This window comes from Thamnophis sirtalis, unplaced genomic scaffold (assembly GCF_051295495.1).
Source record: "Thamnophis sirtalis isolate CommonGarterSnake01/CBP01778 unplaced genomic scaffold, rThaSir2_p1.2 scaffold_1, whole genome shotgun sequence".
Classification (NCBI taxonomy): Eukaryota; Metazoa; Chordata; class Lepidosauria; order Squamata; family Natricidae; genus Thamnophis; species Thamnophis sirtalis.
This window is the reverse complement of record NW_028261381.1, coordinates 6415220-6441946: the sequence shown is the minus strand read 5'-3', so window position 1 is coordinate 6441946 and position 26727 is coordinate 6415220. Positions and strand designations below refer to the sequence as shown.

At 40.4% G+C, this 26727-nt stretch overlaps 1 protein-coding gene across 1 annotated transcript in view; it reads left to right on the top strand.

Moving 5' to 3' along the window:
- Positions 1-21387, top strand: part of NBEAL1 (neurobeachin like 1) — a gene marked incomplete at its 5' end in the record, with an annotated part of 105536 nt that extends 84149 nt beyond the window's left edge. Inside the window, 9 exon segments of the mRNA XM_087707021.1 lie at positions 530-619; positions 1568-1677; positions 3691-3863; positions 7298-7392; positions 10832-10948; positions 12874-13035; positions 16458-16606; positions 18763-18898; positions 20711-21387. Coding sequence (XP_087563147.1) covers positions 530-619; positions 1568-1677; positions 3691-3863; positions 7298-7392; positions 10832-10948; positions 12874-13035; positions 16458-16606; positions 18763-18898; positions 20711-20812 — 1134 coding nt within the window.
- Between the last annotated feature and the right edge of the window lie 5340 nt (positions 21388-26727).

Below are 26727 nucleotides of genomic sequence, written 5' to 3'. Positions count from 1 at the left end.
AAAATGGATTCAAGGTCCAAAAAGCTTGAGGCCTATAGAGGCAGAAGACTATGCGTTACACATTTTTTTACAATGATGGCAGAAACAGATCTATTCAGTTTTTTTTAGTTTCTGCAAATGCAAAAAAACGTCACTGGATTATACAAATATTGTAGGATAATTTTGACCATGATTAATATGGCAATTGAGAAAAGGAAAGCTAGCAATGAAGAAGCAATAATTATATAAATAGTTCCACCTTTTTTTTCTTATTTAAGAGGCAGTTCTAACTAGCTGACACAATGAACCTTCAAGTCTTCAGCATAATTCTGTTTCCGCGTAATCCAGCAAAAACTGGGCAAGTGATTCAGATCCAGAAGTTCCTCCTGCTATTACACTTCAGAATTAGAAACGCTTATTCTTGAAACTCCCTTTAATATTAGCATCCCCATTGGCTTTAAGTTTGAATATCACCTACATGCTAGCATCTATCACATCAGATTAATTTGCCTTACTTACCATCACCAACTAGCATCTGTTTTCCCCTTAGGGAATCAGTGACGGAATCCCCATCGTTAAGGCCATTGTTCCCAGGAATCAATACCGGTCTTTCATGTCACAGGGAAGTCCAGAACTTTTGGTGAGTAACATTTGCCAAAAATGCCGGAAGAAGGTCTGATATGAAATTATCAAAATGACTTGTTATTACTGTATTTTTGGTCTATAAGATGCACTTCTCCCCGCCCCCCCCCCCCCCCAAATGGGTGGAAATGTCTGAGCATCTTATAGAGCAAATGTTGCCGAAGCCCTGTTCTAGGTGGTGGGGATCGAGATTCGCGGAGGCCAAAAATGGGGCACATGGAGGCCAAAAATGGGACACATGGATGTGGTGATGGGCGGCCGAAGCAGCAATCCCTGCCACCTTGAACAGGCTGAAAACAGGACATGCGAAGGCCAAAAATGGGCCATGTGGAGATAACGATGGGCGCAGCTGCCAATAAATGGTGATAGGCGCCGCCACTAACGTGGTGGCGACGTTGATGATCCCCACAGCTTGGAACAGCTGTTCAGTGGTATTCCAGGAGGCTGGTCCAACTGCTAATCAGCTTCTCGTGCTACAACTGGCTGTGCTGAAGCTGAACAAGCTGTTTGCTGTTGGCTGCAAGGAGGCAAATTTCTGGGAGCAGAGGCAGATTTTCTTTGTTTTCCTCCGCAAAAGCTAGGTGCGTCTTATGGTTCGGAGCATCTCATAGTGCAAAAAATATGGTAATTGTTAACCTGTTGCTTGTTGTTAATTTGTTATTAATATTTAACTTGTTTCCATCCAAAGGTGGAAAGTTTAAGGGGTATTACAATGTGTGTTGAGGTATCTTTGATCGTGATTTGTGTGATTATTGTGTTTAATGTTTCCTGAGTAGATGTAGTATCTTAATACAATAAATATATAAAAATCAATAGATCTCTACTTTCGGAACTATAATTCAAAGATTCACAAAAGAGCAGTCAGGAAGGATAAATTGTATTTATATTTGATGCTACTGAGTTTATATTTCAATTTTTTTAAAAAATTAAACAATCTTTTCTGAAGGTAACAGTGAATCTCAACTTCATTATTGGGACTCATGGATGGCTACCTTACGACCGAAATATTTCCAATTATTTCACTTTCCTTAAGGATCAAACAGTGACAAATCCCAAGTGAGTAAAAAAAAAAAAACACCATAATTTTCTGGGACATATTTTGGCATGTGACTTGAGAGACCGCCTCCTGCCAATTACCTCCCTGCGACCTATTAGGTCACACAGATTGGGCCTCCTCCAAGTTCCATCTGCCAGTCAGTGTCGACTGGCAATTACGCGGAGGAGAGCCTTTTCAGTAGTAGCTCCGACCCTTTGGAACGATCTCCCCGTGGAGATTCGTACCCTCACCACCGTCCAGACCTTCCGCACAGCCCTCAAGATCTGGCTATACCGTCAGGCCTGGGGTTAAAGATTATAGTCTGTCCCCACCCGAATGATGAATGAATGTTGCTTTTATTTTAATTATATGTTATTTATATATGTCATTGTGTGTCTTCCCGCCCTATCTGTTGTAAGCCACCCTGAGTCCCCCCAGGGAAAAGGGCGGCCTATAAATAAATTTACCAATTTACCAATTTACCAATGTGTTTTACAAACTAGAGCCCACCTTATAAAATATATTGATGTGATCTTTCATTGGGGATATGCATAGAGATAAATATTTGTTTATTTGTTTGTTTGTTTGTTTGTTTGTTTAGTTTGTATGCCGCCCACTCTCGGAAGACTCCGGGCGGCTTACAATAAAAAGGGAAGGGGGAATATAAAAAAATAAAAAAACAACAATTAAAAAATCCACAACATTTATATAACTTAGGATGGGGCTGGATAAATCAACAGCCCCAGGCCTGCCGGAACAGCCAGGTCTTAAGTCGCTTTGCAGAAGGCCGGAAGGGTAGTAAGGGTCCGGATCTCCACGGGGAGATCGTTCCATAGGGCCGGAGCAGCTACAGAGAAGGCCCTTCCCCGGGGGGGGGTCACCAGCCGACATTGACCGGCAGATGGAATCCGGAGGAGGCCTAGTCTGTGCGATCTAATAGGTCTCTGGGAGGTAACTGGCAGGAGGCAGTCTCTCAGGTATAAATAATATTTTCATAGCTCTTCGTATGTCCTTAATCTGTTTATCCAGAGCAAGGTACAAATAAGTTTATCTGAATCAAGTTACAAATATGCACACAGGCAGAAGTTTGTATGTATGCACGCGTACATTCAGTGTCTATGTTGTCTATTTTGAACTGCAAGATAGCAATAGCAATAGCAATAGCAGTTAGACTTATATACCGCTTCATAGGGCTTTCAGCCCTCTCTAAGCGGTTTACAGAGTCAGCATATTGCCCCCAACAACAATCCGGGTCCTCATTTTACCCACCTCGGAAGGATGGAAGGCTGAGTCAACCTTGAGCCGGTGAGATTTGAACCGCCGAACTGCAGAACTGCAGTCAGCTGAAGTAGCCTGCAGTGCTGCATTTAACCACTGCGCCACCTCGGCTCCTAATAGGCTTCTGGGTAGGTGATGAAAGCTTCTACTCAGAGCTGGATGCTAAGGGAAATTATCTGAAGAAATCAGGAAGGATGAGAATGTCGATTCATGGTCAATTTTGGTTTCATAAACTGGTTCATTGAATTCATGTCCTCTTTCCTATTTAATCAGTTTTATACTGTCCTCTAGACATTTCCCCCAAGGATAGGTACATTCTGATTGAACAAGGCTCAGATATGAGCCTGGAGGCTCCTGTAATGCAAGATCAAGAGAATGGTTGATAAAATCTGAAGTCTGCAGTTCAGATCTGAGAAACTTGCACAGTTACTGATAAGAATTGGGATTTTGGCTATAATAGTATACCACAATCAGTCATTTTACGAATGAGCAGGACCCTCTACCTGACCTCTCTGTTGCCCTCTCCCTTCTCCCAATCTAACTGGAAGAAAACAGAATTTGTTATGCTGGAAGTCGAAACTTGTGCTTTACTCTCACTTGGGTAAAATGTTTATATCGTTGCAAGTAGATTTAATATTATTAAGTTATTATATTGCACTTTTTATTTGTACTGAAACTTGTTTCATGATTTTGGACAACAATATATACTTTTAACAAGTGGAAAATGTAGATCTAATTTAAGTATTTGTTTCCAGAACACAACGAAACATCAGTGGCCCTTTTGCACCTGGATTGGAAATCACTTCAAAGTTGTTTGTGATGTCCCATGATGCAAAATTGCTTTTCAGTGGAGGGCATTGGGACAATAGCATTCGCGTGACATCTCTCACCAAGGGAAAAGTGATGGCGCAGCATATTCGGCACATGGGTAAGGGATTGGGGATTTGTTTGTTTGTTTGTTTGTTTGTTTGTTTGTTTAGAGAGGATTAGACGATGGGCCCGTTTAGAATGTTGAGATGCTCTCACAAAATGGCTGACACAAAAATGGTGGGGTTGCTTATAAATTTCTGCTCCAGGGGGCAGGCCAGTCACAAAGTTCCTGTTTACTGGGCAAGCAAACCGTACCACTAGCACCTAGCACTTATATACCACCTTCACAGTGCTTTGCAGCCCTCTCTAAACGGTTTTACAGAGTCAGCATTTTGCCCCCAACAATTTGGGTCCTCATTTTTTACCCACCTCGGAAGGCTGGAAGCCTGAGTCAACCTTGAGCCTGGTGAGATTCGATCTGCCGAACTGCAGCTAGCAGTCATCTGGAGTAGCCTGCAGTACTGCACTCTAACCACTGCGCCACCTCGGCTCTTATTGTAGAGAACCACAGAGATGAACTATGTAGAAATTATTTGGAAAACACAAGCCTGCGTTAAGTTTGGGAAACAGTGAAAGCTGAAACAGAAGTTGAACCTGGCTCAAGAGGAGGAGTCAACGTCGCAACGTTACATTGTGCGGTCCAAATTTGCCGATGACACTTTTGTCCCTGGGCAGTCCGGCAGGACCTAAACCATCCCGAAGAGACGGTGACTGGGAGGACAAGACCTTGTTGGTCGCAGGGACATCGCAAAGTCCCTGATCGACCCAAGGAAAGCGCTTCCAAACAGGCAGCCCCACCCCCACCCCACCCCCCCCGGCTGACATAGTTGGAGACGGCTCCAGAAAGTAGAAAGAGAAATGAAAGTGGTCCATCTGGTGAGGTTTTTTTTTCCTTTTCTTATAGAAGATTGCCCTAAGAAACTCTTTTCATAAGCTAAATTAGTCCCTTAAGCAAGAACAAAGTGGCGTATTTAATCCCTATTGGACTGCCTTAGAAAGTTTTTTGCTCTTGCCTGTAACAATGTTTTGTGGATTGAAGTGATTGCAACGTGAGGCTGCAACCATCTACTAACTCTATATGCAAAAATGCTTAACAGTTGAGAAATGTTCATGAGCATACAGAAGGCCTCTGTGCTTTGCAGAATTCCCACATCCCGTTCATTTATGTAATTAAAGTAAGGAGACCGCCAGGCAAGATATCCATGGAAACACTGGTGTTTATAGCAATTGTGTTGTCTGCCCAGAAATAAAGAGGCCCTGACTTTACAGCAGAAAGAAACCCTAGAAATACAAAAGATGCAGCAACACAATACTTGGATCTACTAATGGATCAAAAATAATGCTCAAGCTGCAAACAGGAGTGGGGCCTTCTTGTTGGTTCTTCTGTCTTAATTCTGAATACAGAGAATAGATACAAATGCAGTGTATTCTTCCATTGTGATACACTGTATAAAGAAAATTCACCATGTTGTGAGTCTGTATAATATAGAGACCTGTTCTGACCCCCCTCGTCCTACACCAAAGCATGCCGAGACAAAGATACTGCAAGGATTTATTGACACACAGACAAGACGTTGCCAGCAATCCAGCACAAACAAGATGTTGCCAGCAATCCAGCACAGGCAATACGTTGGCAGTAATCCAGCACAGACTAACCTTGGCAGCAATCCAGCCTGCCAAGCTAGCCCCAAGAGTTCTCCAGCTCAAGTGAATTACATTGACTCCTGCAAAAGGGCGTGTGCACAATAATTCCTTTTATAGTCTTGAGAGGAGCCTAATTACCACCAGCTGAGTGCAATTATCTCCTGTAACTGCGCAACTGTTCCTTACGCCTATTAGCTCTCCGGTGTCGTGCATCCAGGAACAACTCTCTTGTCTCCTCCCCACTGCTCCAATGCATGACGTCCGGATCACACTCCCTTGTCTCCTCCCCACTGGTCCAAGGCTCAGGTGCCTCCTGGTGGCCAACCAACCTCTCTGCGCCATGCTCAGAGTCGGAACCCTGTCCAGGGTCCTCCACATCCTCCAGAGCCGACTCATAGGGCCCCTCGCTGTCGGAGTCTGGTGGCAGCTCCAACAGCACTTGCTGGGCCACAACAGAGACCATTGGGGTGGATATTACTGCTTATCGCATCCCAGGAAATGATAAACGTATTGTAGATAACAATATTTATATTACTGCTGTGCTGATTAGCATTATTTTTAGTAAGAAGGAAAGAGGTTCCTGATTCTGATTTTCCTGATTTTTAAGATGTTAATTGTAGCTTGTTTTCTCATTTTATCCCCGTGAGGTTGAGAATAGTGATTGAACCAAAGCCTGCTTTTGATTTTCAAGAACAAAGTGAAGCTTTAAAGTAATATCACTCTGTGCCTAGTCTAAAGTACTGTAGTCTTAAGTATTAGATTGCATTGGCTCAGAAGCCTCTTCCATTCCACTATCTGTCCACAAGGATCCATTAGAACTTTTGTGAACTCTACAGATAGGCTAAAAAGACAGTGGATCACCAATTAATCTAATGAGATATTCTTCTTCCGACACCAGAGTTTCTCTTTTTTAATCTTCCCTAGCTTGGGGCAAACAAGGCTCCTCCTTTGTTTTTTGCTACGACAGACTAGTACTTCTTGGAGTAGCATAAATCATGCTAGATTTGATCCATTTAAAATGTCTCCTTCCTGACAAACCCCATAAAAATGAACAGGATTTAGCTTGAAAGAAGGTAAGTAAATATGCACGAAAGGCTCTGGTGAGCCTTTACCAGTGGTGGGATTCAGCCAGTTCGCACCTATTCGGGAGAACTGGTTGGTAACTTTCTAAGCAGTTCGGAGAACCGGCTGTTGGAAGAAATCTCCTTTTGTTTTTTCCCACTTTACAGGGCTAATCCTTTAAGGAAGGCAGGAAGGAAACATTCTGGTGTTGTTTCTAGCCTAATCTTTATTGACCTGCTTACAGAAATTGCCTCTCCAGTTAACCCTTATTCCCTTGGAACAGCTAAGGCGAAGCGCCCATCGACCTGAGTGACCTTGAGTTGGCCACACCCACCCAGTCACATGACCACCAAGCCCCACCTATCCAGATGGTCATTAGGGCAGAGAACCGGTTGTTAAATTATTTGAATCCCACCACTGGCCTTTACTCACCCCACATCCGTATCCTATGAGAGTTGCCTCTTGATTGATAATACCTGATGGAGGAAAAAGTAGTTTTATATAATCGTTTATGTTTAATGCCTCTTTTTTTTCCGGGGGCAGAAATAATCTCTTTAGGAATCCTTATTAATGTAATTAAGTGTTCAATACGATACATACAATGTTTGCTCATTCATATTCTTTAAAATCTAACGGTCATGAATTTACATTCATTTTGCAATGTAGAATAGTTGCTTCATTTTGGGCAAAGCCAGCACATCTATGTTTAAACTGTCACTTTTTTTTTAATCTGGTTATTTCAATTTCTACGAATTGAGTCTTCCTCTTGTCTGTTTATGTTTATAGACATTGTGACATGCTTAGCCATGGATTTCTGTGGGATCCATTTAATTTCCGGCTCAAGGGATACCACTTGTATGGTGTGGCAAATAATTCAGCAGGTGAGTTGGCTTTTGTGGAACTCTGCAAGCCGTTTGTGCTGTGGGATGCCATGTTTTCTGATTGCATTAACTGCCCCAGAGATGGGGCAGAAAGATCAGAATGTGAGGCACAATACATTCATTCATTCAAATTTTATAAAATATAGACGGGTTGCTTGAATTGGGAATTTGTTTAGGGCTTACAGAGCCATGAGGGATACATTCTGGCATATCTGATAGATGAGGTGTTGGCAGGGGTGGGTTTTCAAAAATTCTACTCTGTGGGTGTGGCCTCCTTTGTGGGAGTGGCTTTCCGCCCATGTGACCGGATGGGAGTGGCTTGCCGCCCATGTGACCGGATATGAAGATGCCGATGACACTTGTCAGAACCACCTTAAATGACCTCACACACAGCACTGGCCTGCGTAAGAATATGATGTAAACTTGTTTTTTAAAAGGCATCTTTGGTTTGCGTTAAAACAACTTCAACACACACAATGTTCTGATTGCACCACAAACGCAGTAGTCATCCTTACCTTTCACAGAGGCACCGAGTTTTATAAATATGAGCATGATAGTGTAGAATAATCATATCCAAGGACCAGTGGTGGGTTTCAAAAAAGTTTGGAACCTCTTCTGTAGGTGTGGCCTGCTTTCCGGGTCCACTGGTGGAACCTCTTCTAACCGGTTCGGTAGATTTGACGAACCGGTTCTACCGAATAGGTGCGAACTGGTAGGAACCCACCTCTGGGTATTGGTGCATGGAAACTTACATGAACATGCCAAAAACATTGGGGTGAGGTGAGGTAAGACTGGAGTCCAGCGATGGTGTTGGCAATGCTAATGGGTTGGAGAGGATTTGTTTCGGGCCAGTTGGTTTTGTCTGGTTTCATTATGACTTTGTGCTGTTCAGAATTGTGATGGGTAGCCATGCAAGCCTTTTTAAATAAATCAATAAAAATAAATTTATAAAAAAAAGGTTGTTGTTGCACTGATTGTTCTTGTAACTCCTTGGAAAATAATAATGTGCATTTAAAGGCCGCAGGCCTTTGTTCACTGTTTAGTCCTTTCTTTAGTGCAAATGTAAATGTAAAATGGAACTATTGCTGTATCGTTTAGTTTTTTTTAAAGTTTTTTTATTGTTTTAATTAAACAAAAGCACACAAAAAAAGAATCATCTTTCGTTACATCATGTAGAAAGCGTGTCGATTGGTTACAAATACATTTCGTGCATTTCTTCCACAATCCTTACATATACTTCATTCAAATTGAATTGTACATTTTAAATCAAAAAAGAAAATATATGTATTTTACTATCCCTGTACCACAATTCTCATTTAATTACCATTATTTAAACATGTTTTTATCTGGAATCATTTGTATTTAAAGACACAACCACCTATTGGCATTCATTTGCAGTTTCAATAAACCTCCAATAACATTACACCTTTATGACATATTCTGAAACAAATTCAGTTAAGGAGGAGAGCCTTTTCTGTTGCAGCTCCGACCCTGTGGAACGATCTCCCCGTTGAGATCCGTACCCTCACCACCATCCAGACCTTCCGCGCAGCCCTCAAGATCTGGCTCTCCCAGCAGGCCTGGGGATAGGTTTCCAATTCACCCGCCCGAGTGTTTGATTGCTGAACGAAAGTTGTGTTTTTACTATTTTTCTTTGTTCACATTTTGTTTTGTTTTTTTGACACTGCACCCCCCTCCCTTGTGGTTGTAAGCCGCCCTGAGTCCCCTCAGGGAAAAGGGCGGCCTATAAATCCCAATAAACTCAAACTCAAACTCAAACTCAAGTGAGATATCTAAGCATTCCCTCCCCCCCCATAACACACTTGTATGTATCATTAAATATTATCCATCAACATTTCTTTGTTATTATTGTAGTTGACTAATATTGATTATTTACTGTTTATCTCACCTCTCCTCTCCACAGGCCCACACAAGATTATACCTTTATAACCATCTTTAAACAAAGATTTATTAATAAGATTTATAGGTCTTTTCCCTTTGTCCCAAATTAGTTAATTACGTATTAACGTATTAACATTAAAAATCTAAAACAATCTAAGAGATGTTAACATTTCTACTGAATAATCCCCAAAAGTATACATTAGCATTTCCTTATTTATATCACATCTCCTCTCTTCTGACTCAAATTATTTATATATTCATAACAAGATCTAAACAAAAATTTATAAGATTTGTACATTTTTTTTGGCAGATCCCAAATGTATCGGTTAGTTTTGAGGACAAGTGAAGAAAGAATTCCTTTTTTATTCTTTCATACATCCTGAGATTTTCTGATTTTTTGAGCTAACGTTTTGCTTGTGACTCCTAAGAATAAATTGGATTGATATGCTTTCCTCCTTTTTCTTGCTTTGTTTACTTATTTTTGTAGTATTTTCAGAAGATCCAGTTTTGTTTTCACTGTGGTCAATAAAATGGCAGCTCGGCACCTACTAGCTGCCATTTTATTGGCAACTATGAGCTGCATTTTATTTTACCTTGGATGAAATAAATCTACCTTTATACACTTACCTTACCTTTATTAGCTGCATTTTATTTTACCTTTGGTGACTTTCTAAACTTGCAGCTATCATAATAAAGTTTTTGAAGCAAAGTTAAGTGTGTCTAAATAGTAGGCTGTTCTGACCCCCCCTGCTCTGTCCAGGAATGAAAGCGAAAAACAAACATAAATAAGAATACTTTTAATCAGTCCAGACTCTCGTTGGCTGCAGGCCCAAAATAAACAAAGAGATAAGCACTCTGGCAGCAAGTCCTACAAACTTAGGCCAATGCAAAACAAGCTCTCACAGCAAACCACTTCTCCAAGTTGGTTTCTCCTAATCGTGAACGTTGACTTCTGCAAAAGGGCGTGGCACAAGCAGTCTCTTTTATAATCAGGAGAGGATCTTAATAAGCATCAGCTGAGCGTAATCATCTCTTATAATTACGCAGTTGTTCTTGCCGCCGAGTAGCCCTTCGACGGCGTGCATCCCGAAACAACTCACAAGTGTTTTCCGGATCACTCCCTCTGATCCAAGGCTCTGGCGCCACTTGGTGGTCAACCAGTCTCTCCTCGCCCTGCTCGGAGTCCGCACCCTGTCCAGGATCCTCCATCTTCTCCAAGGCCGACTCATAAGACCCCTCGCCGTCGGAGTCTGGTGACAGCTCCAACGGCTCGTGCCGGGCCACAACAATAGGCTAATGACAATCATGATGGTAGTGAGCAGGAAGAGGTAGCTAAGCCTTTTCTTCCTTGGCTGCAGAAATTGTTTAGTCTCTTCCTTAGCCTAGAATAAGAATTTTTAATATATTAAGAAGCATTATGCTTCCTTAGAGTAGAAATTTTGCAACAAAATAATGTCACCTTTTGGGCAAATTGTACTGCTTTGAAAACACCTTGTCTTTTCATATAACTGTTCTTCTTTCCAATATTTAATTCCAGGGAGGAGTGCCAATAGGACTGGTTCCTAAACCTTTGCAGATTCTCTATGGACATACCAGTGAAGTGTCTTCAGTTGGCATCAGTACAGAACTGGACATGGCAGTGTCAGGTGCCAGGGTATGCTTGCTTGTTGTTTCCTAAGTCTTCATTCAAAGTTAGGAAAACTGCTTTCCCAGCTTAAAGTACTTCATCCGTCTCAAGTGAACTTTGAATATGCAATTCATTCTTCCCAGGCCATTTACATTTCTAAGTTTTTCCCTTGTGGTAAATGATGACTGCAAATCTAGGGACACTTCTTTCCCCTTTTTGGACATCTGCTTCCAGGCAAATACATGCATGATAGTTGGATGGCAAATGTTCAACACAAGACTATTTTGGAGTTTGGTTTTAAGAAAAGCTCTTCTATTTTTAAATGTATTTCCAAAACATCCTTCCTTCCTGTCTTCTGCAGAAAGAACGGAATGCATTCAACAAAATATATAGAATGTTTTTAAAACTACAGCGTGGATGCACAACGAACATTTGAGGCTGAGAAGAACTGCATTATTTAAAAGTCATTAATATAAAGTGCTATTATAAATGCTTGCTGTTAAAAGTCTTATTTGCCTCATAAAACATTGCTTAGATAGGATAGCAATAGCAGTTAGACTTATATACCGCTTCATAGGGCTTTCAGCCCTCTCTAAGCGGTTTTACAGAGTCAGCATATTGCCCCCCACAGTCTGGGTCCTCATTTCACCCACCTCGGAAGGATGGAAGGCTGAATCAACCTTGAGCCGGTGAGATTAGAACCTCTGAACTGCAGCTAACAGTCAGGATTCAGGATTCAGGAGTTTATTTGTATGCCGCCCTTTTCCCTGGGGGGACTCAGGGCGGCTCACATCTGAAAGGGAAAGGGGAAACAGACTTTTACATATACGACAACACATAATTAAAAGAAAACACAACATTCATACCATTCGGGAGGGTACAATCTTAGCCCCAGGCCTGGCGGGATAGCCAGGTTCTGATGGCTGTGCGGAAGGTCTGGAGAGTGGTGAGGGTACGAATCTCCACGGGGAGATCGTTCCATAGGGTCGGAGCTGCCACCGAGAAGGCCCTCCTCCGCGTGGTCGCCAGTCGGCATTGACCCGCAGATGGAACCCGGAGGAGGCCCAATCGGTGAGATCTAATAGGTCGTGTGGAGGTAATTGGCAGTAGGCGGTCTCTCAAGTACCCAGATCCACTACCATGAAGGGCTTTATGAGTGACAAGTAGCACCTTGAAGCGTATCCGGAGATCGACAGGTAGCCAGTGCAGCTCGCGGAGGATAGGTGTTATGTGGGTGAAGCGAGGTGCACCCACAATCGCTCGCGCGGCTGCATTCTGGACTAGCTGAAGTCGCCGAATACTCCTCCTCCGAATTCCATCAGCCAGTCAATGCCGACTGGCGACCACACGGAGGAGAGCCTTCTCTGCTGCTGCCCCGGCCCTATGGAACGAGCTCCCCATGGAGATCCGCACCCTCACCACGATCCAGACCTTCCGCGCAGCCCTCAAGATCTGGCTCTCCCAGCAGGCCTGGGAATAGGTTTCCAATCGCCCGCCCGAGTGTTTGATTGCTGAATGAAAGTTGTGTTTTATTATTTTTCTTTTGTTCACCAATTGTTTTTGTTTTGACCTTGCACCTCCCCTCCCCTGTGGTTGTAAGCCGCCCTGAGTCCCCTCAGGGAAAAGGGCGGCATATAAATCCCAATAAAACCTTAAACCTTAAACCTTAAACCTCAAGGGCAGCCCCATGTAGAGCACGTTGCAGTATTCCAGTCTAGAGGTCACAAGGGCACGAGTCAGCTGAAGTGGCCTGCAGTACTGCACCCTAACCACTGCGCCACCTCGGTTCTGGGATAATCCGTTGAAAAACCTCTGCCTGGTTGGATCATTTCCTGTGTGTCGTTCCGGGCATGCTGACCATTATATTAAAAGCACAGAGGCTAGTGTTGCTACCCCATGAGTTGGTTCTCACATTCTTCCAGTTTTGAGATCTCTCTGTTTGGTTTTAATAGGATGGAACTGTGATTGTCCACACAATTCAGAAGGGGCAACATATGAGGACTCTGAGGCCACCCTGTGAGAGTTCCCTCCCGATCACTGTTCCTAATCTGGCTCTGTCTTGGGAAGGACACTTAGTCATCCATACCAGCATTGAAGGAAAGACAACACTCAAGGTATTAAGACAGCAGAATGCACAGGGGCTGCATTGGTTTTGTTTCTAGAGGTGGGGATAAATTAACTGCCTGATTGGAATAGTAATGGGAGTTTCTTATTGTCATTCAGCATTCTCAAGGCTAGTCCCTCCCTCCATCACACCACGAAATGGTACATATAATTCCGGGGTGAAATCCAGCAGGTTCTGACAGGTTCTGGAGAACTGGTAGCGGAAATTTTGAGTAGTTTGGAGAACCGGTAGCAGAAATTTTGAGTAGTTCAGAGAACCAGTAGCGGAAATTTTGAGTAGTTCGGTGAACCGGCAAATGCCACCTCTGGCTGGCCCCAGAGTGGGGTGGGAATGGAGATTTTGCAGTATCCTTCCCTTGCCACGCCCACCAAGCCACACCACGCCCACCAAGCCACACCACGCCCACCAAGCCACGCCACGCCCACCAAGCCACGCCCACAGCATTGGTAGTAAAAAAAATTGAATTTCACTACTGATATACTTGTATGTCTAGATGCATACAAATAATATACCTGTAATCTGGGGCCCATGGGTGTATATTTATGTTTGCATAAACCATATATTCATGTTTTATTGTCCAGAAAAATAGGCAAAGAGAGCATATAGGAAAGCCCTTTTAAAATGTGTGAATTCAGTTACATAGACTTGACTTAATCAAAATGCAGCAACTTTTGCCTGTACGTGAATTACCGTATATACTCGAGTATAGGCCGACCCGAATATAAGCCGAGGCACCTAATTTTACCACAAAAAACTGGAAAAGTTATTGACTCGAGTATAAGCCTAGGGTGGGAAATGCAGCAGCTACCGATAAATTTCAAAAATAAAAATAGATACCAATAATGCCATTGCCCATTGAATAACATATACAGCCTGCCTGTGCCCATTAAATATACAGTAGCCATTGTAAAAATTTGCTCTGCATAACAAATTATTATCACACAATACCGGTGTATTCAATGAAATACTTCACTCACCTCATGATGCTGATGTCCCGCTGTGATGATGATGTCCCGCCTCCTATGACACACGGCACAGTGATTCCTATCATTGGATCACTGTACCAGAGGAGGTGGGACATCGCTATGTGGCTGCTTGCCATAACAAGGAGGAGGTGGGACATCGTTGCAGAGCGGCAGGAGGGGGAGGAAGGGGAATCGTAAGATAGCCCTGCATTACATTAGAACGTGAGGAGGGGGGATGGTGTGGTGCACGCTGCGCGGCAAAGTGACACAGAGGGAGGGGAAACTCAGGGGCGCTGGGCCATTCACGAGCGTCACCCAGCGGCATGGCCCCGCCCCTTTTTCTCCTCCATTTCGGGCAAATTTTTCACTGACTCGAGTATAAGCCGAGGCGGCTTTTTTCAGCTCAAAAAGTGGGCTGAAAAACTAGGCTTATACTTGAGTATATACAGTAGTATGGGCAAAGTATTGGAATTCATTCTTGACTGTGTATCCTGCCTCCATAGTGTAAGGTTGTTCAATTTATTTTGGACACAAGGCTTTGCAACACAGAGAAATGACAAAAGTAACTTTGGTCTAAGATTCACTGAAGCTGCCAAAGCTGTATCCTTGATACTATAGCTCTTTTTCCCAAGCAAATCCTAGGCATTTCACACTCTCAGTCCAAGAATTTAGTATCCTTGTTGGCTTAAACTCAATATTATGTAACATAATTACCTTTTTTTGGCTGACTAAATGTTGCCTATAGTGTTTCAATATGGCTATAGTTGATATGGAATAATAAAAAGAATCCTCCGGACTACCAGCCTGGAGAGTAATATTTTTATTTTTATTATTTCTTTTATTCATTAAACATGAAACTCAGTCAACTGAACATTTAAAGATGTGTCACAAATACCATTGACTGGTGATAATGGTTGATACGGGTTACTGCCAGCGTCCTAGGTATCAACCAAGTAGCTTTTTAAAATATACGATGTTCCTAGTAGCCGAATTCCACTGGTGTAATAATAATAATAGTTGTTGTTGTTGTTGTTATTATTATTATACAATTGTATCACAGCGGCCAGTTGTTTTGCCGGATTTGGCATTGGTTGCTAGTCGGGCCCCACCCAGGGGCCTAGGACGTCGTAACGTATTTTCGAAATATGCGTGCAGATCCAAGCAGTGCGGCTTTTTGCATTTGACTGATGGTGATTTTGTCAATTTTTAACTGTTTTAAATGTAATTCCAGTGCTTTTGGAATAGTACCCAGTGTGCCAATTACCACTGGAATTATCACTGCTGGTTTGTGCCATAGTCGTTGAATTTCGATTTTTAAGTCCTGGTATCTTGCGATTTTTTCATCTTCCTTCTTGGCGACCCTGCTATCACCTGGTATTGCGATGTCTATGATTGTGACCTTATTTTTCTCAACCAGTGTGATGTCTGGTGTATTATGCGCCAGTATTTTGTCCGTTTGTATACGGAAATCCCACAAGATCTTGACCATCTGATTTTCGGTGACTTTTTCAGGCTGATTATTATTATTATCATCATCATTATTATTATTATTTACTTTATTCATTAAACATGAAACTCAGTCAACTGAACATTCAAAAATGCATCACAAATACCATTGACTGGTGCTAATGATTGATGTGGGTTGCTGCCAGTATCCTAGGTATCAACCAAGTACCTTCTATTGTTGTTGTTGTTTAATTCCTTTTTTAGCAATGATCTTTTGCAAAATTGGTTCTAGAATAAAGTTCAAGACCAAATGCCATCATGTATTGATAACTTAATTGGAAAAAGACAATTTGAGTTTGTGCGGTTGTCATTTTACTTCTAGATATGCCTCCTTAGCAGTGTTGGAGAAATTGTGGCTTTCTATTTTCCCAAATGTCCAGATACCACTTGAGAATTTAGAGGTGGAGCCCAGTTGCCAAGTCGTAGAGTCTTGGTGGCAGATTTTAGCCTTAAATATCTACTCTTCCTTGAATATAATTAGTTCTGCAACTGATATTCTGCAATATTCACTTCTCTGCAACTGTTTGCAACCTTTTATTTGCATGTCCTCTGCAGACTACAACACAGTCATACTCCCGTATTTAAAAAAATGGGTAGAATTTCACAAAGTCACGTTTTGTAGGATTTTGTATTCTCATATACAAAATTTTAATTTCCATGGGATCTGAAAGATTAACAACCCCTACCTTACACCATATCTACATAATATGATATAAAATCATGCATTTATTATCCTAGACAGGTTCCTAATCAGGCTCCCACACCTGTATATGTGAATTCGCAAACCTGACCATCATGTAGAGATTACTTGCCACGGTATCTTCTTTTTATAATGGTGCTGCCAACGATACTGTTACAGAATTTGAAATTTCTACGGGGGGAAGCGTTGTTGCTCAAGGCTTTCCCCTCCCTTTTATTGTTTCTTTGGTTTTCTGCCCAGGATAAGAACGCGTTGCATCTCTACTCTGTGAACGGGAAGTATTTGGGCTCTGAGAGCTTGAAAGAAGACGTGACGGATCTTTGTGTGACTGGAGAGTACATTGTAATAGGGAGTCTACAGGGATTTCTCTCCATAAGAGATGTCTACAGGTAAGGGGAATCTTGAAAAGAAGAAGAAGCCAATGACTTGTAATGTTGACAACTTCAGTCCTTGAGGGGTCTAAGATCAATCAGACGTTCTCAATTGACAGTCAACGATCCTCCTCCACCAAATACTATTATTCATATGGAAGGAATCTCATATGCTGAATATTAAGAACCACATTACTTTCTTGCTGATTAGTTATGTGCTGCTTACGAATTTGAGCTCTCTTATGATTCCTTTAACTACTAATCATGCTTCAGAATATCAGGAAACAATCTTTCTGGATCTCAGCCTGACTTCCTGACAATAAAACCTTGTGTTTTATTGCTAGTCGCTAATGTTTTGTCCTTTCTACTGTAAAAGTTTAGACAGAGCCCGAATGAATACAGGTAAGTCCTCAACTTGCAACCCCAATTGAATCCAAAATTTCTGTTCCTGAGCAAGAAAATTGTTAAGTGAGATTTGCCCCATCTTACGACCTTTCTTGCCACAGTTGTTAACAGTGGTGGGATTCAGCCAGTTCGCACCTATTCGGGAGAACTGGTTGGTAACTTTCTAAGCAGTTCAGAGAACCGGTTGTTGGAAGAAATCCCCTTTTGTTTTTTCCCCACTTTACAGGGCTAATCCTGTAAGGAAGGCAGGAAGGAAACATTCTGGTGTTGTTTCTAGCCTAATTTTTATTGCCTTGCTTACAGAAACTGCCTCTCCGGTTAACCCTTATTACCATTTTAACAGCTAAGGCGAAGCGCCCATCGACCTGAGTGACCTTGAGTTGGCCAAGCCCACCCAGTCACGTGACCACCGAGCCCCACCTACCCAGCTGGTCATTAGGGCAGAGAACCGGTTGTTAAATTATTTGAATCCCACCACTGGTTGTTAAGTAACCACTGCTGTGGCTAAGTTAGTAACATAAGTGAATCAGGTTTCCCCATTGACTTCATATGTCAGGAGGCCACAAAAGGTGAACACATGATCCTAGGACACAGCAGCTGTCATAAATACATGCCAGTTGCCAAGCACCCGAATTTTGATCACCTGACCTCAAGGATGCTTCTCGGTGGTCACAAGTGTGAAAAATTGTCATAAGTCACTTCTTTTCAGTGCCATTGTAACTTTGGTCAGTAAATGAATGGTTGCAAGCTGAGGAATCAGTTATTTCATGTTATAATATGTTAGTTGCTGTTGCTACTTCTCTAGTTCTGCTGGGTACCTCTGGTTAATTGTTGATAACTTTCCATTCCAAATTTCCTTCTGTAGTTCATACAAACACATGCTACACCAAAACACCCTTTTTGGAGAGAATTCTGAGAAATTGAGTGTGGGGAGGGATACAAGTGCAGTCAAGAGCAGGATGATGTCGCACAAGTGGCTTTACTTAGCATGAATCTGAATCCAACTCAATAATAGTAATTCGATTTTCAGTGAACTCCCTTGTATCAGTCAATTGGGGACAGAAGCAAGCTATACTTTTGCTTGAGTGGTGGATATGCTTAGAGCTATAATTTAATTTGAGTTGTTTATAGATTTGGAATTGCTCTTATGTTTGGATTTGCATCTTAAAATGAAATCCTTTTTTGTATCAATTCATTCTAATAAATTATAGACATTTCATCTATGCTGAAATTGACTAGTAAGTTTGAAGCACTTGAACTGACGCATAACAAAAGAGTTAAAAATGGCGGTATTGTTAGTCTTGTCACAACCAGTCAATGCCTTTGAGGAAATCTTTGAGGAGTATCAGTATGGTCCTCTTCCCCATTAGCAATAGCAATAGCAGTTAGACTTATATACCGCTTCATAGGGCTTCCAGCCCTCTCTAAGCGGTTTACAGAGTCAGCCAACAACAATCCGGGTCCTCATTTTACCCACCTCGGAAGGATGGAAGGCTGAGTTAATCCTGAGCCGGTGAGATTTGAACAGCCGAACTGCAGAACTGCAGTCAGCTGAAGTAGCCTGCAGTGCTGCATTTAACCACTGCGCCACCTCGGCTCTTTCTACTGACCGTGTCCTAAGTACAGATGTCAAATCAGAGACTCGGTACACGATGCTTCATAAGACTTGCTGGTAGATGTCAGCAATTTCTATCTGTTAATGTAAATTGCCCATCGAGTGCTTTTTGGTCTGCTGTAAATAATAGATGCTTGTTATTTCTTTATTTCAGCCTGAGCCTTAGCTCCTCCCCATTAGCCATGCGGCTGCCAATTCACTGTGTCTCTGTTACCAAAGAGTTCAGCCACATTCTGGTGGGCCTCGATGATGGCAAGTTGATTATCATTGGCGTCGGAAAGCCAGCAGAGGTAAAACCTACCATCAAGAACTTTATCTACCGAACAATGGGCAGCTCATTTATTTCTGCTTTCCGGCTGAGCAAGCGATCGCTTCTGTGGCAGGGCAAACTTCAAGGCAAATTTGACCTTTCAAAGGGGAAGAAATAATTCCCAAGACGCTCTTAGAGATTCTTTAACACGTCCTTCTCTGCTTGGAAAAAAAAAGAGAGAGAGAGAGAGAGAGAATGTAGAAGGGGAACCATAGGGAAAAGGAGATATGCTGAACTAACATACAGATTTTATTGACAACCTGAATGCGCTAATAGTGCTTTCTAACGGGACTCAACGTGCTTAATGCCACCTGCCATTTAGTGCTTAATTCTCAACATTAACCTGTCACTACTGTTAACAATGAATGACGTTAGCTTCCAGAAGAGAACTGAATAGACAACAGTGGGCGACTTTGGAACCATTGTGGTTTTGCATTCATGCTCCATTTTTAAAAAAAATGCCATTAAGGATCCATCTTTTTGTTGCTAATTAGATTTATGCAAAGGGCAGTGCTTCTCATCCTCGGAGTGGATGCAAACTACTTGGATGCCAGCTACAATAATTGCAGTGTTTATTGGGCATGTCCTTTAGTCTACTGCACAAAAGGGATGTCACCAAAATATTTCCTAGAGCAAGTGAACCAGAGGTCTGCAGTGACATCCTGGGCTTTCTGAACTGATGGGATACTGCATTACGGTGTCTGTAAAAATGATTCTCCTAATTTCGGAGAGATGCCCATTAGTGTTTTCTTAACTCAAGCCAACTTCTGCACTAACCTCTTCAGAAGAAGCCAGGAAGTGAACTTGTGCTTATTAATTATTGAGGACGATGTAAAATCTTTGCAGGCTGTCTCTCAAGTAGTCACATTGGGGGGGATTGTCTAAGCCCTTTTCAAATCTCTGGAATATCCAGGTTATAACTGATATCAAAGCCATTCACTCTCTTAGTTCAAGTTGTCAAGCTGAAGTCAGACTTCATTCAAAGTCAGACGCAGTCAAATGTTGCACTATTATCTCGATTAGATAAATTATTTATTTGCCAAAAAAAGATGTGTGTTGTTTACACCACAAAACTAGTATGCCTTTAATTGCACAATCCAGCCAGGTCATTTGATTGTTGACCTAGGCTTTGAGTCTTTCTTATTTATTTACCTATTTATTGCATTATAAATTGCATCATTTAACACTAATTGTTTGCACTGATTTAAGATTAATGTAAATGTCTATAGGTTTCCCCACCATAATAATTTTCTTCTTCCATTCCCTGTTTTTGCTGTTGTTTTTCAAACATTGTCAAATGTTTTACCTCTAAACATTCTTTATGGTGTAAAGATTATATGTTCATTTGCCGTTTGCTCCAGAGCATATTTAGAAGACTACCTAATTAGGTTGTTCAATTTGCAACCTTAAACAGAATCGATTGTTTTTTAGAGGTTCTTTTCTGTTTATATTTCAGAACCAAATAACGACAGAAGGCACCATAATCTTGATATCTAAATTCTGTTTTCTTCAGCCTACAAAGCTTTTTAGGGCATTCAGAGATGCCTCTTTAAAGTCACTTGACCCTTTAACACTGTATTTGAGAGAATTCGACTTTATGCCCTTTATTTGTTTTCCCTAGGATTGTCCAAACACTGAAATATTTTAGAAATAAATTGCCACTGTGTTGTGTATATGTGCTCTATCTTTTGCTGTCTGCACTTCTGTAGAATCATCTGAAGTTTTTTATTTAATTTATCCCCCTTATCCCACTTTCCCCTTCCTTTTTGTGTCTCTGGCTTACTTTAAACAGATGCGTGCTGGCCAACTCTCCCGAAAATTGTGGGGTTCAAGCAAACGGATCAGTCAGATTTCATCTGGAGAAACTGAATATAATACTCAAGATTCCATGTGATATCTGCTCCTATCATCTTTTGGGATTCATACATTTTTGTTTAATCTTCCAATCATACCTCCCAGCGTTCTCAGTTATGTTGCAACTACAGCACAATTTCCACAGGCACATATGCATATTAGTATACAACATCTATTGTTTTTTGTGCTAAGTAGAAGCAATAAGCTAATTCAATCCTTTTTAAACACATTGCGAGATTAGATAGGTAGGTAGGTAGGTAGGTAGGTAGGTAGGTAGGTAGGTAGGTAGTATGGATGTATATGTGTGTGTGTTTTAAAATTAATGTTGACATGTTGACATAACTGACATATGAGAAAGCCCAAAAACTGGGGTAAATTTAATGGTTCTACCACAAAACCGCGGATGACAAAATCGCGGTCGACGAAAGCGCGTATGTGACGTCATCACAGCGCGACGAAAAAGATCGAAAAAGATCGAAAAATGTAAAAATAAAGCTAAAACCTTCCCCTAACCCCCCCAAACCTAACCCTAAACCTAACCCTTAACCTAACCCTAAACCTAACCCTAAACCTAACCCTTAACCTAACGAAAAACCTAACGCTAACCCTTAACCTAATGCTAAACGTAACGCTAACGCTCTAACCCTAACCCTAACCCTTAACCTAACCCTAACCCTAACCCTAACCCTTAACCTAACCCTTACCTTTATGTGAATCGGCTTGCTATAATTTAATTTTTATTTCAATTTTTCGATCTTTTTCGTCGCGTTGTGATGACGTCACATACGCGATTTCGTCGACCGCGCTTTTGTGGAACGCGCTTTTGACGGGTCACGAATTTAATGACTATCAGCAATGTAAACTATTATGACAGTCATTAAATTTACCTGTAATTACTGGACATGAATGTCAAAATCAGTAATTTGTGGCTATCCATTATAACGTTATTCTGTACACCCCTTTACATAACCTGCTGCTGTTTTGGCATAATAGAACTCAACAGTTTGTGTTCAAAGTGGCCTTGGCCACTTTAGAGGTAGTTGCTGTGATGCCAAAAAAGAATTAGAGATCTAGTTTTTAAGTCCTCCTTGACAAAAGGGAGTCTTCTGGATCTTGGCTAATGTCTCTCTAAGTTATATAACTATATAAATCAACACAACAATTATTACTTTTAAAATCCAATATCTTTTTAGTTCTGAGTGAGAAATTTACTTAAACTCACTTATTTAAGGGGGGGAAATGGATGGCTGTCAATGCAAGTTGCTCTACTCAGAAGTCAGCTTTCTGAAATCTTTTGAACAGGTTGTGAATGGTTAATATATGAACATAAATGAGAAAAAAAATAGAGGACCAACAGATGAGTTCTTAATTTTGGGGGATTCAGCACGGAAATTTCATCCTGCAGGCTATCTGATCCAGCATCATTAAATGGTAACTGAAACTATTTTTTGCTGCTAAATATTAAATTTGAGCATTAAAACATGAATATACTCGATGCACACAAAAAATAGTTCTCCTGATTTTACATTTTCAATAGCAGGAAGAGGGAGATGCCATAAATAGGGCTAGATCAGTGTTTCTCAACTTTGGTAACTTGAAGATGTCCGGACTTCAACTCCCAGAATTCCCCAGCCAGCGAATGCTGGCTGGGGAATTCTGGGAGTTGAAGTCCAGACATCTTCAAGTTGCCAAGGTTGAAAAACACTGGGCTAGATAGTTCTTTTGGTCAGAAGATGGTAGCTTAGCAGTTTTGCTTGGTTCTTTAAGGGCCAGTCTATATGCACATGATTGAATCTCATCTCACACATCTGAAAAAGCTACCATACTATGCTGTTGATGGCAAGTCATTTTTGTAATGGGAAGAAATCTTCACCTGCAGAGTTATGGTATAATAACATTTCTTAACTATAAGAATTATTTCGATGCTGGGAAATGTAAACAAGAGATTCTACAAATATAACACATATATCTTCTCTTTATTTCTCCAGGTTTTATTTTGCACAGTGTGAATTGTAATCCTAACTGGGGGTTTATTTTTGTAAACAAATTGGATGTTAAATAGAGGCAATTGTGTATGGGAAAATGATGCAATTTTAGCCTTGTTTGCAAAGTCTTGGAGCGAGAATGTTTATGATTCCCCAAGCAAAGAACATCTTTTTGTTATAATATATGTTTATGATTTTATGTTCACCGTTGTAAGAAAAATTGCGTGCCTATTAAGAGCAGAGTACATGAATATTCCAGTGTACCATATAAATCTTATGGAGGTGGATTTATAACTTTCTCCTGGTTCCTTTGAGGCTCAAAAGTTGATGAACTACAAGGGAAACACAAGAAAATATGAAGTTAATCCTTAATTTTGGGTTGAAATTTTGCAGACTTTATCACTGATACAAAATTCATTTATTTTCATTATTATTTCTTCAAAGATTATTATCTTTTATTCTGCTTAGAAACATAATGTTTCAATAGCCTAAGAATCAATCTTTCCCTTGGATAAGACTAATTGAAGTTAACGGGACTAACGTTTAAGGAGACATATGTAGAATGTTCTGGAATTTTTTTATATTTTACTAATCTTGAGTGTAAAATAATTGTGGGCGCAAGAAGCACAGATTTGGGGTTAATCTTAAATTTAAGCAGAGTCTGGACTGTTTGGTACATAGATGGAAGAGCTTGTGGGAATTCCAGAGTTGTGAGGTAAATAAGGAAGTTGAAAGCACAGGCCAGAAGAAGGGAACTGCAAGCTATTTCTGTATTGTTGCAAAGGAGGTGATATGGATGTATCTATGAAGTCATCAGGAGCTCTACTGAAAGATGACCTGACTTTTTCCACAATCTTATAGTTTGGATGGAAGAGAAAGAAAAGGAAAGTTACACAAGACTGAACTTCAAAATATGTTAAAAGATGTGTGAGAAAGTTGGAATAGAAAACATTAGCATTACCAAAGATAATCACAAAGTGTTGGATGTTTTTGACGTGAAGTTGGGTTATGAGAATTTAAAAACTGAAGGATTATTAATCAATGTTGCAGACTGAATGAACCATTTCTGTAAAAGCATGTAGATGCTATCCTTAAATATGGGACTGCATGTAAAGATATTGTAGGGCATTATATTAATGATTTTGCAATTGTATATTTGATATGTGTATATTTTGAAATGTGTTTAAAATTTCAGAGAGATTTCAGGTGAGCCAATTCAAAGACCTCCATTCCAGGAAAATAATGGATATTTTCTGTATAAAGCTCTCTTACAGGAGCTTCAAAAAGCCTCTTGCTAGAACTTTCTCAGCTATTTACCAGAGCCTACAGAACGTTTTGATTTCTTGGAGATAATTTATAATTTTAAAAAATGAAATTTTTATATCCAAAAAGGGTAGGGTCACCACATTTTTTAAATGTTTTTTTTAAAATTGAAATCAGGTAGTGGGAGCCATCCAAATGTCCTTTCTATATGCGCTATGATTATTTATTTATTTAAGACGTGCAAAATATCGACTTGAAAGGGTTTCTGGGCTCTTTCCTATGTAAGGCTAAGAAGAGTTTTGACAATTTAGTAATTTTAATTCCTGTTTTAATAACTGTATTTTATATATTTATTCATGTACTTCTTTTAGGGTGTGGAAACTGGCTCAAAATGGATTTAATGTCTGTTGTAACAAAAATATATGAGATGAAATGTCAGATTTCATTCCTTCAAACAACGGAGAATCACCTCGAAAAATAATGCAAATTAATATTTGCTTTTTATAAAATCTTGTTTTGAGGGAATCAACGCTAAAAATAGATTCAATGGAGTACTAAAACACTATAATATAAATTCACATTTTGCTTCCAAAGATACTGCAGAATTGATGATGTTCCATTGCATATAAGTTGAGGGCCTTAGAATCAATTAATCAATCTCCCATCTGTGTTATCTTGGTCCAAATACAGTGTTGGAAACAGGTGTCTGCAACACTCATGTCGCACTGTCTCCCTGCTTCCAAGGAGACATGCCTAGCACCAGAACATGGCAGGAATGGGTTGATTTGTGGACTTAAATCTGAAAATTATACATTTGCTTTCTGTGGTATTCTTCTGACTAGTGTTCCCACTGGTGCCTTTGAATTGGATTTGTTACCTGGACTGATGCTTGCTACCTTGGCTATCTTTAGAAAAAAGACCCTTAGTATATGAATTCCGAACCCTTTTAATGTTTTCTTATCCGTGTCATACATCTGAATATCAGAAAAGTGCAGGAACATTATAAGGTGAAGAGATGGCATGGAAGGTCCACATTAAGAATGTACAGTTGTGCTTTGTTTAAAATTTTGCACAGAGGTTTGCTTTTCGGAAAGTGAAACTGTCATGCTTGATATTGCTTTTTCTGCGTTACTCAAGAGAACATACACTGTTTTATCTTCTTTGATAAAAGGTATCTTCTTTGCAAAAAAGGGGAAAAAAAGTTCAGCATCTTTACCCAGTCATTTCACAGCTGTATTTCTGAAGGCTACACTGAAAGTGTTAGGCTCAGGCTAACAGAGTTATTATATATTTTACTGAAATCAAGCAGACTTGGGATGGTGGCTAGAATAGATGGAATTGTCTCGAAGGAGAATTGGTTGGTTATTTGGGAGTTTTCTGAAATATAGGTTATAAACAAGCATTAAGGAAGAGACTGATTGAAGGTGCCTATTGCACATAGCATCAAGTTAATATTTCTCAGTATTTATATCAGGCTTTTAAACACCACCACCACCACCACCCAGTCTCAATATTTGCTCAGTTTTGTCCTTATGTTTAGATGAGTCACTTCTCAGTGTTCCATGTTATTCCAGTGTCGGTCTTTCTGTATCGCTATCTATGCACATCCATGATATTCATGATATTTATACTATTCACATGCCAATGAAATTCACCATCACAGGTTGCTAACCCTGACTTAAAGCAGAACGAACCCACTTTAGGGAAATTGTCTGCAGTTGTCATGAATTGTAGAGAAACAACTTCCATTGTTAAAGCTTCCAACACCACTTTGCTATCAGAAATGCATACATTAGTAGGCATGACGTTTGCCTGATTTGATGCTACGAGAGAGAGAGAGAGAAAGTGCCCCAAAGGCTGGGGTTTTAGACTCTCCTCCATTAATTAAGAACTGGCTTTGGAAATTGTGCTGCAGGCACCATATAAATTTCCTTTCACGAAGTTCAGCATGACACCTAACCTGTGCCTCTGCATTTGTTTAAAACATCACACTTAAAAGTAAAAACTCGAAGCCTTCTGTACATAAGGGCAAATGATAATCTAATGCTGATTATTCTAATAGTGCAATCTTGACTTCAAATGCCAAAAATGCCTTCAAATTTTAGATGGAAGTGTTTTGATAGAATTAAATTTCACCCAGCCATCATGGAAAGTTTAAAAAACCTATCTCTCAATCTTTTGTGCAATATCTTTTTATTTCTGGTGCTTCTAAGATTAAATAATATTCTATTTGTATTAATGTTCCAATGATAACGTTTAATAATTTTAAGCTTGTATGTATGTATGTATATTAGCTAACAGTGAACTGGTTTCTGTACAGCATGGTGAGAAATGTTTTAAAATTTGCACTTTGTAGGATTTACAGATTTGTAATTTAAAACTTTTTAAAATGCTTGCATACTTTGTACATAAAATGATTGTCAAATTAGCTTTGTATATAACAAGGTTTGAAGCCAATTAAATTTAAAAAATGGACCCATGACTAGTCTCCTAATGAATGATAGAATTGTTTCCTATTTCCCAAAATACACTGTCCCAAGTCAGATACAGCCTCATGGGCGGAATTCAGATGTCCATATGGACTTTATAGGCAATACCCCTCATTCTCCTGGAGAAAATAAATTCAGAGGGTTGTAGTTTTGAGCATGTTCAGAGGTGTGATTGGAGCATGACTGCATGAGTGCAGTCTTTCTCTTGCCTTGAAAAC